Source organism: Hipposideros armiger, unplaced genomic scaffold (assembly GCF_001890085.2).
Source record: "Hipposideros armiger isolate ML-2016 unplaced genomic scaffold, ASM189008v1 scaffold_680, whole genome shotgun sequence".
NCBI lineage: Eukaryota > Metazoa > Chordata > Mammalia > Chiroptera > Hipposideridae > Hipposideros > Hipposideros armiger.
Genome location: NW_017732030.1, coordinates 822416 through 841337, shown reverse-complemented (window position 1 = coordinate 841337; position 18922 = coordinate 822416). Strand labels below are relative to the sequence as shown.

Below are 18922 nucleotides of genomic sequence, written 5' to 3'. Positions count from 1 at the left end.
ATATATATATATATATATATATATATTTCTGTATGTGTATGTATAGTACACTTTGTTTAAGATAAATTGCTAAAGGAAATGTTTATCCAGCAAATGTTTATCCAGGTGCTACAGAAAACAGTCAAAAGAGAATGCATTTTGTAGCAGTATATAACTTCTTATTTAAGTGTAAATTACTTAAAACACTTTCTAAGAAGTTCTTAAAATTTTTGCCATGAAGTTTTGACATTGGGCTATGGATCTGGGCCCAACTATAATATGTCTGTGGTACTGGCAGCTTCAAAACTAACAAACAATTCTAGAGTTTTCCCGGTACTTACCATCACAATTTTTTTTTTAAAAGATTTTATTGAGGAATTGTGTGTGTGTGTGTGTGTGTGTGTGGGGTAACAGCCAAGTTGTCCTTCAATCTTAGTTGTGGAGGGCGCAGCTAGTTCAGCTCCAAGTCTAGTAGCCATCCGGCCACCTGTCGGCAGCTCGTGGTCGCTCAGCTCAAGGTGCTGTGTTCAATCTTAGTTGCGGGTGGGCATAGCCCACCATCCCATGTGGGAGTTCAACCTGGCAACCTTGTTGTTAGGAGCATGTGCTCTCACCAACTGAGTCATCCTGGCACTTGTTAGCAGCTCAGTTCGGGTGCAGCTCAGCATGGCAGCTCACTGGCCCATGTGGGAATCGAACCTGTGACCCTGTTGCTCAGACCTTGCGCTCTGAACCAACTGAGCCACTCAGCCGGCTCATAACATCACCATATTTTGAATTTATCTTATTGGACTATATTGACTGGAAAACACTGTTTTTATTTTATTTTATTTTATTTTTATGTGTAATCCTTCCTTCTTTTATCTTTGTTTTTTTGTAGCGGCTTCAGAAGCTGCAAAAGCAAGTCAGAAGCTTGCTGAAGATTTCTTCAGAGAAGAATATACACTAAACAATGCCATTGGTATGTGTGCTCTGCTGAGAGTTTTGAAAATGGAATCAAGAAACGCAGCACAATATGAATTATTAAAATGTAATCAAAAGGTGCTGTTATTTAATCTTGTATATACTATGTGCCAGGCATAAATAAATTTGATTGAACTGTTCTGACTGCTCATTCCAAAACAGGTCACACTTTTTATACTGTAGTAGGCTATATTTAACTACTGTTTGTCACATGATCAGTATGAAAACATGGATTATGATCTTATAGATGGCTTTCTTGGAAAACAAAAAAATTGGGTCCAAGTTTTCTCTGTAAAATGAAGTGTCATTTTATAATTCTTAAGGAACTCTGGGATGAAAATTTCTTTATAGTTGATGTTCTAGATTAGATGTTCCAGAAGTGAAGCAGTCCTTTTATCAAGCATGTGTTTCAAATGTTAAATTATAGGAAATAATATAATTAATACATGAGTACTCACCAGCCCAGAATGAACAGACATCAGGATTTTCTTTTTGTATGATGTTTTAAAATTTATATAGGAGAAATTTATTAGAAGTTTTAAAATTACAGTTCAGCCTATTTTGTTGCTTTCCTCATTGCCATTTCTTTCTTTCTCCAGAAGCAGTCATTCTCATTAATTTGTCATGTATCCTGCTAGACCATACTCTATAGTTTTACTACATATTTATGAGCAAAAGTTGTAGTCTTTTGTGTTTTGAAATTTACATAAGTATTTTACTGTATATGTCATTCCTTAAGTTGTTTTTAATAACATGGAATGCAACTGGTCTATAGTATTCAATATTTGAATATATTCCACATCTTCTATTCCACATTAATGGATATTTTAGGTTATTTCAAATTTTTACTAATACAGATTGTTGTACCTTTATATATGTCCCCTTAATGCCCATGTGCAAGTTATTCTAGAAATAATAGAAGCGGGATGGATGGATCATAGAGTTTATACATCTTCATTTGTTTCCAAATTCTTCTCTGAAGTCCAAGACTTGATCTTCTACCTTCTTCTCTATCATTTTTGCTGTTAAACTTAGCATGTTTAATATCGTATTGTGGCTTTAATTTGTATTTTATTGAATCCCAGTGAGTAGAAGGTGTTTTCTTATGTTAATTAGCTAGATTTTCTTCTCAGTTTTATCTTTCGTTCATCTTTCTATTGTATTTCTTGTCTTCTTACTGATTTTGTAGGTCTTTATGTATTCTGGATTCTTTCCTATTGTAGATTATACATATTACAAGTGCTTTTCTCTAGTCTGTTACTTTGATTTATCTTTTGCCCTATACAGTGGTATATTATTTGATGGTATGAAATGTATCCATTTATTTCCCTTATGATTTCTGTGTTTTTGTATTAAAAAAACCCAACTTAACACTGAGGTTATTTAGATGTTCTCTCATATTTTCTTTTAATAGTTTGAATATTTTGTTTCCTTATACTCTAAGTCTTTAATGTACTTGGACTTTTTTTTGCATATGTAACATCTAACTTTCATATTGCAGCTAGAAAGCCAGATGTAGCCATACTTTTTTAAAAAAGTATATTCTTCCTCACTGATTTTAATGATACCTCTGTTATATATCAAGTTCTTATATATGACCAGGTCTGTTTCTGGTCTAGTTTGTTCATTGATCTATTTCTTTGTACTTAGGTTGAAACTATGCTGTCAAAATTATTATAGCTTTAAGATATGTCTCTGTGGTAGGACAACTTGCCCTTGTTTCATTTTATTTTATTTTTTTAAAGATTTTATTGAGGAGTTGGGGGAGGGGAACAGCGCTGGGGAATTGAGGGAAGGGGAACAGACAATTGCTGTTTTTTTGTTCTTCAGTCTAGTTGTGGAAGACATTGCTTCACTGGCCCATGTTGGTATTATCATTGCGCTCTTCCCAGGCGAGGCAGATGGGTCGCCAGCCTCTGGACGGCCGTTCACGGTGACTCTTGGCAGCTCACGCTGGTGCCCTTGTTTCATTTTAGAATTGTCTTGCCTACTTATTTTTGGACTTTTGATCTTCCGTATGAATTTTAGAATTTTGTCAGATTCCACAAAAGATTCTGTTGAGATTTTGATTGGCATGATAATGAATTTTAGATTAATTTGAGGGCAGTTAATATTTCTGCTATTGAGTCTCCCCGTTTATTTATTCATGTAGGATATCTGTTTGTTTATTCATGTAGACTTAAAAAAAATTTATGGAATTATCATTTACATACTATAAAAGTCACCCATTTCAAGTATACAATTCAATAATTTTTAGTAAACTTTTGCAACCATCACCATAAACCAGTTTTAGAATATTTTCATCCAATTGACTTTCATGTCCATTTTATAACATTTTGTAATTTTCTTTATAAAGATCTTACCTTTTTTTTAAGTTTTATTCTTAGGTAGCGTATTTTGTTACTACATTAATGGTATTTTTTCTATTACATTTTCTTTTTTTAAAATTGGGGAACAGTGTGTTTTTCCAGGACCCATCAGCTCTAAGTCAAGTAGTTGTTTCAATCTAGTTGTGGAGGGCGTAGCTCAGTGGCCCATACGGGGATCAAACCGGCATCCTTGGTGTTATGAGCACTGCGCTCTAACCAACTGAGCTTACTGGCCGCCCCTATTACATTTTCTAATTGACGATTTCTGGTGTATAGCAATACTTTTGGTTTTAATATTTGTTCTTATATCCAGAAACCCTGTTGAAATTATTAATTGTAAAGAGATTTTGGTAGTTTCTTTTGGCTTTTCTAATAGGCAGTTCTACCATCTGCACATAATTTTTTTTGTCTCTTTACTTCCTTATATTTATGATTTTTAAAAATATTTTGACCAGGACCTTTATTATTATGTTCAATGATTGTAGTGTCTCATTTTTTATGTCCATGGCAAAACTTTTAAATTTGATTCTTTAGTGTAACCGTTTTATAGACACGTTTTACCTAGATATGGACTTCTATTCCAAATTTGTTAGGGATGCTTTGTTTGTTCAGTTGTAGTGGAGGTGGTGGTTATCCAGTGCTTGAACATCTACTTTCTCTGACTTTTCTCTCCTCCCCTGGGCAGAAACTTAACTGAGTTCCTTGATCAACAGATAGTTTTTCTAGTCATATTTTACAAATTTAATAGCTCTTCCTGGTATGAGGCTTTGTGCAGTTAATTCAGTGCATAAGGTATGTGGCCCAGAATTTATTTCCAACTGAAAACAGCTACACACACACTCATAATCTTTGACTGTAGCTTCCACTCACCTACTGACTTTGAGTTTCTTATTTGTTTCTGGCACCTGTGGATTTCCCTTGTTTGGCTTCGAACTTGGATATACATTTAAATTTTATTTTTTCTAGAATTTCTGTCTTTGAAGTAGGAGTTGGGGAAAGAGGCTGTTTTCCACTTCAACTCCGTGAGCCAAATCGAAGAGACGTCTCTCACTTCTTTAAGTCTAAAATTCTACATATCAAATTTACTTAGAATGTTTTCTTCCAAAAATTTATACCAGCATTGTCCATTAGGACTTTCTACAGTGATGAAAATATTCTTTAGCTGTGCTGCTTCAATATGATAGCCACTAGCCAGCCACATGTGGCTAATGAGCACTTGAAATGAGGCTAGTGTGATCAAGAAATTTAATTTTAAATTTTATTTAATTGTAATGAATTTTAATCTAAATAGCTACATTTGGCTAGAGGCTACTATATTAGACAGGGTAGTTCTAAATTAAATACAAGGAGATGGGAAATACCTCTGAGTAGTTTGAAAAGAGAGTTTGGTAGAATGTTAATATACAGAGAGAAAGCCTTCAAGGTATAATTTCTATACATTGTAATGACGTATTTTCATCAGTAAGGAATTGGACAGATTCTGGTTTTATGTCCTGCATCAATTAGCTTCTAATATTTTATGTCTGAAATATATGTATCTATAGCTGAAATGGTGTGTGTCTGTGTGTGTGTGTGTGTGTGTGTGTGTGTGTGTGTGTGTGTGTGTGTGTTTATGTATCCCCATTTCAATCAATAGAGAAATTTCTTTCCCTAGTTTCTAGGGAATTAGCGTTCAAAATTGAGGGCTATTGAGGTCTTTGTGAATGTGAAGTTAGATTTGGGCTTTGATGGCTCATTTGACAAATGGGGGATATTTACCGAATTGTTAAATGGATTTAAACTGTAGTTTTTTTATTGGTCTTCGGTAAGGAAGTAATATTGGCGACAAGCTGTAACAGAAACTCAGTGATTTACATTTTAAGTTGCGGGCAACTCCCCCGTTCAGAGGAAAAACAGAAAAGGGAAAGGAACAGACTAAAAGTTTACATAATTTTTGAGCTGGAAGGGACTTCTGAGGCCATATATTAAGTCTTGTCATATAATAGATGAGTAGACTTATCTGTGTGTCATATATGTATATACACATATGTGACATGCATATAACTTGTGTGTGTGTATACTCTATATACGAAATACGTAGATTTCTAATGCCAGTATACATATATATATATATATATATATATATATATATGAATTGCCAGTTTGTATGGTGTGTGTGTAATGCCAGTATATATATTGAATATAACTGCATTGCCAATTAATGACAAGTCTGAGACTACAATCTGGGTCTTCTGACTCCCAGGCCATGCTTTTCCCTTTATGCTACACTTCTCTTTGTATCCAGATACTATTCTAGATGTATAGAAAACAAATTATGTTTTTTGAAACACAACTGTATACATAAACCACAGTGGCTTGTAGGGCAGTTGTTAATTATATTTCTCAATAGATGAATTATACAAGGCTTTCATTTGTCTCAAACAGAAGCGTTGTTAAATGATAATGAACAGATGATCAGGATTGTTTATGGATTGACATTTAAAAACTCATTTTACCAGCCATACATTTAGTCTGCCTTGATATTTCTTGTAAAAATTTCCTTGAGAGGGAGCATTTGAGGTCTTGTTTCCCAGCAATGTCATCAGTTTGGCTTAAATAAACTCATAAAAATTCTCTATAGGTTTGGAAGTTCCTTATGTAAATGCTTGTGACTGGGGACCCCTGGGGGAGAGAAGCAGGCAGGAGGTTCATTGGCCTGGAAGCTTATTTAATTTTGTAATTGTCATTAAACCTGAAAATCAATGTTTGCTCTTCACAGATAGGTGCTGCCAGGCATGAAATGTGAGGAGCTGGTAGTTTGCACAAGGCCCCACAAGATGATAGTACTTTGATGTTGCCACTTTCAAAATTCATCTTTATTCATTTACAGAGAGAAATGTAACAGCCAAGAAGATTGGCTATTTTCTCTAGCTGGCTAACCTCATATGGGAGAATTCTTATTAGCCAGTCAGTGATACTTCCTGACTTGGTTCTTGATTCACGGTGCATTCTATTTGGAAAGGGCAGCTCCCTGGGCACTGCCTGTTGTAGCTCCCTTTAAAATTTAATTTTAAGTCTGTGAGGTTATTAAAATTGTCAACGTGGGAAAGTCCAAATCTATAGAGAATTTTTATAAAATTTTATTAGCATTTCTTTGAGCCAAACAGAGGGTACTCCTGGAAGCAGGATTTCAACGAACTGAAAAAATGCTTCCCAGAACCACAGCTTGCAGTTACTTTTATACACTTGGAACTAAGGAGAGAATGTAAGGAAGATTAGAAAGGAAGACAGAGAAATATCTATGATTGAATTACAGGATAGTTAACAAGATTATGTCCTCTCTTGAGGGTGGTTATGCTTCGGAGGGGTCTGTAAAAGAGGCATTTCAAAAATGTCTTAACCTAGATGCATAAAAACAATGGACAAGGCTTGCCTAATGCAAAGATAACCTACTAGGGAAGGTATAGGCCTGATGTTTGTCTATCAAACATTATGTTTGTCCATAGTAGTGACACGATACTTAAAATGTTCTACTTTTTCGTGTTCCATTTTTCTAGCTTTATTTTCAAAATTATGTTAATACTTACTTGGAGAAGTTCAGATTCATTGCTCTTCTTATATTTAGCTTTTCCATTTGCCTTGAATAATGACAATATGATGGTGCCAAATGTTATAAAATACTTTATCCCCTCCTGATCCCCAGGTAGACTTAGTCACTGCCAGGCAATTTTTTTGAAGGAATGAAATTTACGTATACTATATATTAAGTTATTTCAAAAAAGCAGCTACCACTATGCAAAACCCTATAATTAAGCTACTAAAAAATATTTTTTTTAGTTTTGAACTGAAAAAAAAAAATTTCCTTGGGAAAATACTCAGAGTTAATATAATGTGATTTTTGGAAAAAAATAAATGTATTTTAAACATTGCAACTAATTATAGTTCTATTTCTTTTAGATTCTTGCCAGAAACCATATGTTGCTCTTATTCATGGAATTACAATGGGTGGGGTAAGTAGACTGTTTTATTCTCATCATTAATATGTGAGTTTTATTAAAAATAAGTTAATTATTAAGCAGAAGTGAAGTGATGAGTATAATACAATAGAACTTGTTGAGACAAAATCACGTTTGGATTTTGGAGCCTTGCAGGTTTTGGATATAATATTTACTTACAGGACTTTTAGACTACCTCCACCCAAAAGAATATGTTTTTAATTATGTTATATGCTATTTCAGCTTCTTGAATTAGCAAGCTTTTTTAACCAACAGAACTCATTGAATCTTTTTTCTTTAACGTAGAGCCCTTATTCTACTTATAAATAAACCGATTGCTTCCAACAGCTTCAGAAGAGAAACTGAAATGTAGAGTTTTTTGTAGACTCTGAATAGCGGGGATATGTTTGCCAAAATCTGTTGCATAAAATCTCACCTTAGTGAAAGTGTTTGAATATTTTGTGAAGTTCTCTGAAACTGCATTTCTATCAGTTGACAAATATTTGAGTCTATTCTATTACAAAAGTCTTAAATGTCACTGGCCTTGAAGAGCTTGATATGGAGATGGAGAAAACCTGAAATAATTATAGACAAGTAGTAAATTGTATGGCACTGACTATACAAAGACAAACCTTTAACGAAATGAGAGGTCAGAATGAGTCTTTATGGCACGAAAAGGTAGGATTTAGGTAGATAGTAAGAGACCAAAGGGTAGAATTTAAAAAATGTCCTGTTCCAGCGTTGTAGAGATTTAATCAGTGGGCATATAAGAAGTTCTTTTCTTTTTCTAGTGGAATCACACTAGCTGAAGCCTGTTGCGCACTGGGAATTGCTTAGATCTTGCACATCATTTTAGGAAGGGATGTCACTAGCAGCGATATGTAGAGGGTAGGATCAAGGGCGGTCTGTACCTCTCTGCTTGTTGATAGGTACTGAGCTGTGTTTTCTATTGTCAAGGAAGTGGTAACATGGGGAAAATATGAGCTCCCTGAAAAAATACAGCAGAACAAGGGAAAGGAAAAATAATCTGAAGCATTGAAGGAAGAGCTGCTCTGTGAAGGTGAAAGGAACCAGGAAATAAATGAAAAAAACAAACAAACATGGGGCATACTTAATAACATGTAAAAAGATGTAGTCCCAATAAAATAGAAAAAGCAGCCCATAAGGAGACAAGCTCAGATGAAAGGTTAATAGGTTGAAAGAGGGAATCAGGTAACATAAGGAAGGATGACTGGAAACTAAAATGCGATAGCAGAACTGACATTCTTCTTTGAAAGCAATAGATTAGAAGGAGTTAAATTTAATATTACAAATGATGAAGTTGTATCTGTAGAGGACAAACTTGAGAAGCTCTCACCAAAAAAGGACACAGATAAAAATGATGAGAAAGAACATTTTGCAGTAATGAATGTGAAAGATACTGAGAACCCAACAAAGGAATGATAAATACTCCAGGAAAGTAAATCAAGCACTTGAAACAGAAATGATGGTCAGATATAATTAAAGATGACTTTCTTTTATTAAAAGCAAAAATCTCTCAAGCCTGAAGTATGTACAATTAAAGGATGTACAGCATTCCAGATAAAAGCAGTGAAAAGAGGTCAACACTTAGATAAAAAGCTCAGTTAAGTTTTTTTAATTATAAGCTTGAAGTAGAAAAACAAAAACAAACAAAAACTAATCATAAGTATTCAGGCCAAGGAGTGGCGGTGAAGGGATGGTTAGTGAATACAGGTATGTACAAAGGAACATAAATCATTCTGGTTTCAGGCTTTGTTAAGTGCCAGAACTCAATGGATTGAGGAAATTGTGAAATAAGTTCAGACCAAAGAGTTTTCTACTCAATCAAGTTGTCATTTAATATACATGTAAAAGAAAAATATTCTCAGAAATGAAAGGGCTTGGAAAATATATTGCTGAGATACCATTATTGAAAATACTTCATTAAACATTTGGTCGAGTTGACCAAGAGATCACTCAAATTTAATAACACAGACTAGTTGTGATATGTAAGTATTGGTGAACTGCCCCATGATACTGTCAGTGGGCAGAACTGTATTTTTATAAGAGCCTGAGAAGAAGAATTAATGCTCTAGCATACCACATCTGAATGAATTGACTATGCCTTTTGGACTCCATGACATGTATAGGTTGGTGCAGTGTTTGCATGCATTCCTATGTATGTTACAGCTAGGAATACTCCATTTGTTTCTAAAGAGAAGGCTGCGGTAAAACAGAACGAGATAATGTTATCTTGAATAGAGGGAATAAGGGTGATGCTCCCTCTTCCTGTTGGTCTCTGTTTTCTGTATTTAAAGAGTATGAATGACTTTCAAAATGAAAATGAAAATATACTTTACATCAGCCTTTCTTAGCTACAATACCACCAGAGAAGTAAACCCTAGTACCCCCAAGACAGTGGTTTTCAAGGTGTTATCCTTGCAGCAGTATTGGCTGCACTTGGGAATTCGTTAGAAATACACATTCTTGGGCCTCACCGCAGTCAGACTCTAGTGGTGGAACCCAGCAGTCTGTTTTAACAAGCCTTCCTAGTGATTTTGAGTCATGCTAAGTGTGAGAACCAATGACCCAAGGCATCCATTGTATGTAATGAATTAACTTCTAACCTGTTTCTGTCCTGTGCTTCGTGAGTGGTACCAGTTATGTACTACCATCCTTGGGAAAATTGAGAAAATAGTCAATTCATTTTCATTGATACGTGGTTCAGATGAGGAACCCTTCAATGAGAAAGGTTTTTCTATATTGTCAGCCCCCTAATAAAACCTGTGAGGTGTGATCAAACAATACGGTGAATGTTTAAATTTAAAAAAAATTATTACAGTAAAAGACACATTGCCATTAATCTCCCTCAAAACACTCCCCCTCGCTTCGAACACACTTATCCCAATGTTCTTGCCACTTTCTGAAGCAGTTCTGGAAGTCCTCTTCCATGAGTGTCTTTAGTTGTGTTGTCATGGCTGCCTTGTCCTGAATCATTTTGACTTTGGGGAAGAGCCAGAAGTCACATGGTGCCAGATCCGGCGAATAAGCTGGATGAGGACAAACCATAATGTTTTTATTTGACAGAAATTGCCATGTACCAGAAGCGATGTGTGACAACAGCGTGTTGTATGATGGAGGATGATTTATGGCACACTTTAAAACACACCTTCTCTCAACCATAGCTCGACTGGCTGCACCAAACAAGCTGAAACTTGTTACACACTATTACTAAGGTTCGATGCACCGCTTCCTGTATTGAAGATCCCTGCCTTTCTGTTGGATGGCACTCAGCAGCAGCATTCACCGTAGTCTGTAATCACAACGGAAAGGTTCCGTGTCACACATCACTTCTGGTATGGCAATTTCTGTCAAATAAAAACATTACAGTGTGTCCTCATCCACCTTATTCACTGGATCTGGCACCGTGCGACTTCTGGCTCTGCCCCAAAGTCAAATGACCATGAAAGGTAAATATTTTGAATGGATTCAGGACCTCGAGGCAGCCATGACAGCGCAAAAAGACACTCACAAAAGACTTCCAGAACTGCTTCAGAAAGTGGCAACAACGATGGGATAAGTGTGTTTGAAGCGAGGGGGAGTATTTTGAGGGAGATTAATGGCAATGTGTCTTTTACTGTAATAATTTTTTTTTTTTAATTTAAACATTCACTGTATTTTGTGATCACACCTTGTATGTGTCTTTTCTCCCATCAGGTCTGCCCACCTACATGCTCCATATATACTCTGTATCTAATTCATCCTTAAAGACTGGCATTCTACCCTATTTTTGACAGTCGTAAATACTACTGTGATTAAATGTGATTCATTTCTCTACTGACACAGTGCATTCAATCTGTACTTCCAATTTGGCATTCATACTTTATTGTTAGTTATTATGAAATATGCCCAAGCATATTCTGTGGTCTGTAAAGGCAAGGACTATCATACCTTCTTTTTTAACCTTTTCATAACAACTAGTAATGAACAGTACATATTTAATAAATTATTAAAACATTTCTACTCTAAACAATAAACATTATAGCCTTGAAAGAGAAAAATTTAGACTGGAAGAGAACTGGCTTGTTATTTATGTAATGGGATTTTGTATGTGTCTTGGTTTTGAAGGCTAACTTTTCATGTCTCATTTGCAAACTTTGCTTAATCTGAGACTTAGTGAAGTCCAGCTTTTCTAGATCAGCGGCTCTAAACCTTGGCTGTATTTTAACATCACTTGGGAGTCTTTTAAAAATCCTAGTGCCCAGGCCTTACTCACCTCCCAGAACCTTTAAATCAGATATTGGGTTGGGACCCAGGCATTTTTCCAGCTCCCTGGTGGAGCTGGTCGAGTGGCTCAGTTGATTAAAAGCTTGCTTAAGAGTATGGGCTCTGAGCAACAGGGTCGCTGGTTCGATTCCCACATGGGCCAGTGAGCTGCGCCACAGCTGAGCTGCTGCTGAGCTGCCAACAGGTGGCAGGATGGCTCAGCTGGTGAGAGCACGTGCTCCTAACAAGGTTGCCTATTCAACTGCCGCATGGGATGGTGGGCTACACCCACCCTCAACTAAAAAGACTGAACTTGGGACCTTGAGCTGAGCTGCCCCGGGGTGGCTCGGGATAGAGCGCACGCTCTTAAAAACAAGGCTCCCGGTTCGACTCCCATATGAGATGGTGGCTACGCCCACCTGCAACTAAGACTGAACTTGGCACCTTGAGCTGAGCTGCTGCCCAGATGGCTCAGTGGTAAAAACAAACAAACAAACAAAAACTCCTTGGTGATCCCAAGGTGAAATTAAGGTTATGTACTGCTGCTGATCTACTAGCGATTCTTAACCAGTGTGTGTGATTCAGTGTTACCTGTGGATCTTTTTCATAGTTCTCCTAAGACAATGGTTCTCACAGGTTAGCTTCTATAAGAACCATTTGGCAGGCTTGTTAAAACAGATGCCTCCTCCTACTCCAATTTCCAGTTTAGTCAGTTTGAAGTGTGGCCTGAGAATTTGCATTTCTAACATGTTCCCCGTTGATGCTAATGGTGGGGAGTCTCAGTTTAGGAACCACTATCATAGGTGTTGAACACAGAGTTTGTTATCCTAAAAGACTTTATTTTCAGAATTTTTAGTAGAATACTAGTATTATGCATAATTATGTAATCATTTTAAATCTTTTTATATTTAATATTTTAATATGTAATATATGTTAATATTTTAATTATATCTTAACTGTTTTTTAATACTAATATGAGAATAAGATAGGGCAAATATGGCTTAAAAAAAGCTAAACAAATAGTAATTGTGTCTGTCTTCATCATGATTCTGATCAGTAAATTCTTAGAATGGAAGAAAGAATTTTATTAAAAAAACTTGAACAGTCCAAAAGATGGCACCATAGAGCTTGAATTTTTTCTTTTACTATAGAAAATATTTTTTTCCAGCAAGAACATGACAGTTTTACTGTCTCTTGTTACTCACCATGAAGAGCAGTGTAACACTTTGTAGAGGGGATGGCTAATTCTGTGTCAGATTTCAGAAATTCGAACATTTCCTCAGCTTGTAGGTATCCAGTAAAATAAAAATGAAGGTTTCTAAGAGCTTCTCCAATAGGTTGATTAAAATTATGTAAGACATCATTCCAGTGTTTCTTAAGGAGTTAAACTTTTTTCTTATCAACATTAATTTGAAAGAGTTCATTCTGTTTCCTAGGAAGACAAATTTTAAATTCCCTTTACCCTTTACTTTAGATAGCTGAAGTCCTTTTTTCTCAAGTTAATATCTAAAAGATAGGCAAATTTGCTTTAAAAAATTAGAATTAATTTTAAGTATGTATAGAATAGAAAAATTGTTAAATTTTTATTCTGTACATGTAATACCACCCTCATTTCTCTATCAACTGATTTGGATTTAAAGAATTTTTAAGATTTTCTTTAAAGAAAGAATTCCTTCCTTCCTTTCTCTCTCCCTCCCTTTCTTTGCTCTCCCTCTAATTCATTTTACAATAGAAACAAAGTTAACTCCCCATACGCCAACTCAAAATATGGGTGCAATATGGTATCGTTTTTGTGTTTTTCAAAGTGTCCTTAGGATGCTGCTAACGAAAGGGTTTTGTGATTAATATAATGGAAAATTAAAAGTTTTAAGGCATATTTTGAAGGGGGATGTTCTAATGATTACAGAAGTGGGAACTGGAATGGAAACAGGGAACATATTCAATACCCAAAACTGTTGAGACACAATCCAGCCTCGTGGAAAATTGACGAGTGCTCAGTTAAATGGGGACTACTGAAGCAGATTAAGATGAGTCGCTGATCAACTGAGACATGTCCTTTTCTTATGAAAATAATTAAAGCCCTCAAAGATTGAATTATATTAATGTATTGCAAAGGTCTATAAGACATAAGTACATCATTGCTCAGTTTTAAAAGGTATTCTGTTTTTGCTGCTGTTAGTGACAATTGAATAGCTTACTTTTATTTTTATTTTTATTTATTCTTGCCAGGGGCCCCTGGGTGGTCGGGGTGACTAGGTAGGGCTGAGATTAGAAATTGTATGCGACATTAGGCACTGAGAGCTAAGGGTCAGGAAGTAGAACTGTATTAGAAAGTAAGGGCTTTGAAGTCAAAGAGACTTGACTTTGAATCTTAGTTCTACCACTTACTAAGAAGTAATTTAATATCGCTCAGCTTCATTTTCTGATAAACAAAGTGCAGTCAATAATTACACCCCTCCACCCCCATGCACAGGGTTGTTATGTTGAATGACACCAGGCATAGAAAACATCTGATAATCATGCAGTTGGAGCACAAAATATCAGAGGTATAAAATAGCTACCAGTATAGTTTTTAATGAGGATCTTTGACCCTGCTTACCAAAATAGTCACAAATTCACTCATTTACAATTCAGAGAAGAGAATGCAACTTACATGAGGGCAATCAAGGCTTTTATTTGGGGAATAAATTGAAAAACAGAATGCGCTGTATCTATGAATGTGAAAATGAGCTTTCTTTCATGACTGATTTGGAGCTGGCACAGCACTTATTCCAGAATTAGCAACAAGGAGAGAGTAGTGAAGGGTGTTACAAAATAAAATCATAGAATTTATTCATAAAAACAAAGAAAGTACAGGTATTATTCACTCTGGCTTGGGATGCAGGGGAGGCTAATTTGGGGGTCGGGAAATAGACAGGACTGAGGCACTGTTAGATTGTAGAGAAAGAGAGGATGTCATTCGCTGTTATTAAAGCAGAGCTCAGATACCAGACAAGCTCTTTACAGGGGCAGGTGATGGGATAGAGTGTGTGAAGGGAGCAGTTGAGGAGGCTGGACATCCACGTCTGTCTCATGTGTGGAGCTAAAATGAGGTGGATTGCAGCTGCAGTTTGAAGGTAATGCAGAAGCAGTCAAGACTCGATCAGACAAAATTAGAGAAGTGAGCTAACAGTTGGTCGCTGCTCTCAGGTCAGTTACCCATTCTGGGTGTGGGGCAAAGCCTCAGAACAGAACACAGGGGAGGGGCTTGGGCAGAGGGGCTCTACGAAAAGGCAGAGAAACTTCTGGGGATGGAGAAACAAAGTAGAGACTTGAAAGGTGACTATCTCAGTAAGAAGGAAGGCAAAGTATGTGTCCAATACCCTGCCCTTAAGATATTTGCTAAATGTTCATGCTTAACAAGGGAGTAGGCTAAGAAGCCAAGCTGAAAGGCCCCCAAAGAGCAGAACTGCATTTGTGTCAGTCTTGTAGTGCTGAGGAGACAAACATGGAGTTCAAGACTCACCTTGGGACGAACCCAGTCAATTCCCCAGCCTCTGTGGGAAACCTGAAAGGCTTTACTTTAATAGCACCGTTGAACCAGACATAGAAAAGGCCTTTCCAAAGTTTCAATCCAGCCTTGAGTCAGCTCAGTCTCTAAATGGTTTAAGATAATTAGCCTCCATTTTATCTGCCTAGCAAAACAAAGGGTGAGCTTTCTCTGGAGGAAGATATCATCCAGAGCCGCTATAATTTTTCATACTCCATGTCAGCATTTAATTAAAAATTACTTGGCACGTTGAGCAAAAGGACAAAATGACTGAAAACTGAGAAGGAAAAAAGACAATAGATATAATAAGTGACCCAGATAGTGGCACTACTGGGCAAGGGCTCTGTCGATGCAAACTTGCACAGAATTTTTATAAGAGATTATTTGAACCAAATGGATGACATTGCTGGGAAGCAAGATCTCAATGCTTTGGAGAAAAACAGTTTTGCAGTTTCTTTCATACATGTGGAATTAAGCAGGGGAGGTAAGGAAGATTACATGGAGGTGGGAGAAAGCAAGGTACAGAATCTAGCTGACATTTTAAGAAACCATTTTTTATTATAAAACAATAAAATACTGGGATTTTTTTTAACATTTAGTTACTTATTAGAACCTGAGAGCTTGTGAGAGAACAGATGACATTTTATTAATTAAGTTAAGATTTTTAAAGAACACTTGAGTTCAGCCTACTTCGGTACAGATCCTATGGTAGTTCTACTTTTAATTTCTTGCCTAACCTGCGTACTGTTTTCCATATTGTCTGTACCAGTTTTCATTCCTGCCAACAGTGTACAAGGGTTTCCTTTTCTCCACATCCTTGCTAACATTTTGTTATCTCTTCTTGATAATAGACATCCTCACAAGTGTGAGGTCTCATTGTATTGATTTGCATTTCCCTGATTATTGCCGACGTTGAATGCCTTTTCATGTACCTCTTGACCATTTTGTATGTTCTGTTTGGAAAAATGTCTATTCGGGTCCTTTGTCCACTTTTTAATCAGATTGTTTGTTTTTCTGTTACTGAGTTGTATGAGTATCTTGTATATTTTGGAAATTAGCCCTTTATTGGATATATAGTTTGCAAATATTTTCTCCCATTCCATATGTTGCCTTTTCATTTTGTTGATTGTTTCCTTTGTTGTGCAGAAGCTTTTAGTTTTATGTAATTGACTTTGTTTTTGCTTTTGTTGGCTTTGTGTTTGCTGTCACATCCAAAAAATCATTGCCAACACTAACACCAAAACCCTTGTTTTCTTCTAGGGTTTTTATGGTTTCAGTAACAGCAGATTTCATGTTCATACATGCATGGAACATTTACCAAAATTGGCCATAGAATTAGTCTCAACATATTTCAAAGGATTAATCTTACAGACTATGTCCTCTGGCCCCAGTGGAATTTCAGTTAGCAATCAATAATAGAAAGATAACTAGAATATCCTGAATGGAACACATGCTTATGTTACGCCTTGCGAGTAGGAAGGATTGTTTAAATAGTACACTAAATGCACCATACACAAAAATAGACTGCATTAAAATTAAGAACTTCTATCCATCATTAAGAGCCATCATTAAGAGAATGGAAAGGCAAGCAACAGACTGATGAAAGGTATTTGAAATACATATATCTAACACAGGAATCATATTCAGAATATATAAAGAATTTCTACCGATAAGAACAGCCAGTGGAAAAATGAGCGATCGAGTAGATATGTCACAAAAAGGAAATCCAGATAGCCAATAAACATGAGAAAGCACTAAACTGCATTAATCATCAAGGAAGTGGAAATTGAAACCACAATAAAATACTAACAAATACTCATTAGAATGACTAAAATGTGAAAGACAATTTCAAATATTGGTGAGGATGTGGAATAACAAATTCATATGTTGCTAGTAGAGTAGAAATTGGTATTGCTGCTTTGGAAAATTGTTTGATATTACCTTTTAAAAGTGATTGAATTAATATCTTTGACCCAGCAGTTTTACTCCCTAGTATATACCCATCCAAAATGTATGTACTTATGTACCAAAAGATATGCGTATGGATGGTCATTGAATGAATGGTCATCGAATCATTGTAATAGTTCCAAACTAGAAAAATTTAACTACTTATTTACAGTAGAATTGATTAATTGTTGTTTATTCATACAAAAGATTGTTATACAGTGAAAAAAGTTACTGCTACTCACAATGTGAATGAATCTCATAAACGTAATGGTGACTGAAAGAAGTCAGATAAATAATATATACTCTATGATTCTATTTGTATCTAGATCAAAACCAGAAAAACTTAATCTTATTTTGTTAGAAGTCAGAATAGTAGTTAACTGAAGGATGAGGGGAGTAGTGTGACTGACAGGGTGCATAAAGGTATTAATGATTTTCATCTGCGTTTTGGTTACAGGGGTGTGTTCATTTTGGTATGATTCACTGGGCCTGTATACTTACCCTTACTATTTGTGTGCTTTTGAATGTATATTATATGTCAATTAAGAAAGTTTTAAATACAAAAAAAGCCAGTGTGGCTGACCAGAGTGAAAGTGAGTTAGTTGGGAAATGGTAGACCATAGTATCAGGGAGATAGAAAGGGACGACCAGATCCTGTATCAGCCATAATTAGGAGTTCTGGTAATATTTTAATGTGATAAGAAGTCACTGGAGAATTTTGGGCAGGAGAAGGACATGAACTGATTTACATTAATAAGCTCACCTGGCTGCTGTGTAGAGGATGGTTTGTAGCAAGAACAGAACTAAAAGATAGTAACCCAGGCAAGAGATGATAGTGGCTTTAACTAGGGTTGCATTGGTGGAAATGGTGAAAAGAGGACCAATCCAGGATATAATTTGAAGTTATAACTGTCAAGACAGCTTCATAGATTAGACTGTGAGGTCAGAAGGAAAGAAGATGCTGCCGAGACTTTTGGCCCAAGCAGCTGGGTGAATGGCGGCGCTGTTTTCTGAGCTAGAGAAGACTGAGGCAGTGGCATGCCTGAGGAGAAATCGAGATTGCCTTGTGATGTGTGAAGTTTGAGGTACACATTAGACATTCAAGTGGAGATGTTCAATTATAGACAGCTAGGTGTAAAGTCTAGAGAAATCAGAGACGGGGAAATAACTTAAGTCGTTAGTGTTGTGGATAATCCTGAAACTCTTGGGGCCCTTGGAAGAGATCACCTAGGGAATGAATGTAGGAAGAACAGAGTGCAGGTGAAGTAGAATAGAGAGATAATATCTTATCATTGGGGCAGATCAACGTTTTGATTTCAGGGAGAAGAGAAAAAGCAACTAATGAAATAGCAGGAAAACCAAAAGACAGAGTATGGTGATTCCAAGCCAAATGGAGTGTTTCCTGAAGTACGAGTAAACAACCCCGTCAAATGCTATGGACATACCCAATTAAATGAAAATTGAGATTTGACTGCTGGTTTTGATGGGATGCAGAGAAAGTATTTGAGGATAGTTAGGAATTGGAATTCAGTCTTACATTTGGGTAATGAATCTGTATGACTATTAGTTAGTACAATAAAACTTGAAGACTTTGAAGCCTTTTTAGTCTAGCAAAGGAGTGCCAGCTAAGATTACTTGTTAAATAGAATATATAACAGTAAATTTCAGAAGCTTCAAGGGGAGACTTCTTACGAACAACCATAAAGGATTCTTTTTTTTTTTTTTTTTGATTTTTATTGGGGAATTGGGGGGATGGGAACAGTGCTGGGGAATTGGGAGAAGGGGAAGAGACAAGTTGCGTCGTTACTGTTCTTCAGTCTAGTTGTAGAGGACGTTGCTTCACTGGCCCAAGTTGGCACCATCATTGCGCTCTTCCTGGGTGAGGCACATCAGTC

General features: G+C 36.2%; 1 protein-coding gene across 1 annotated transcript in view; it reads left to right on the top strand.

Annotated features, from left to right (window-relative positions):
- Positions 1 to 18922, top strand: part of HIBCH (3-hydroxyisobutyryl-CoA hydrolase) — a 103414-nt gene that overhangs the window by 23967 nt on the left and 60525 nt on the right. The window contains exon 5 of the mRNA XM_019626482.1: positions 860 to 940. Within this exon, the coding sequence (XP_019482027.1) occupies positions 860 to 940 (81 nt within the window). The remainder of the gene's footprint in view (positions 1 to 859; positions 941 to 18922) is intronic.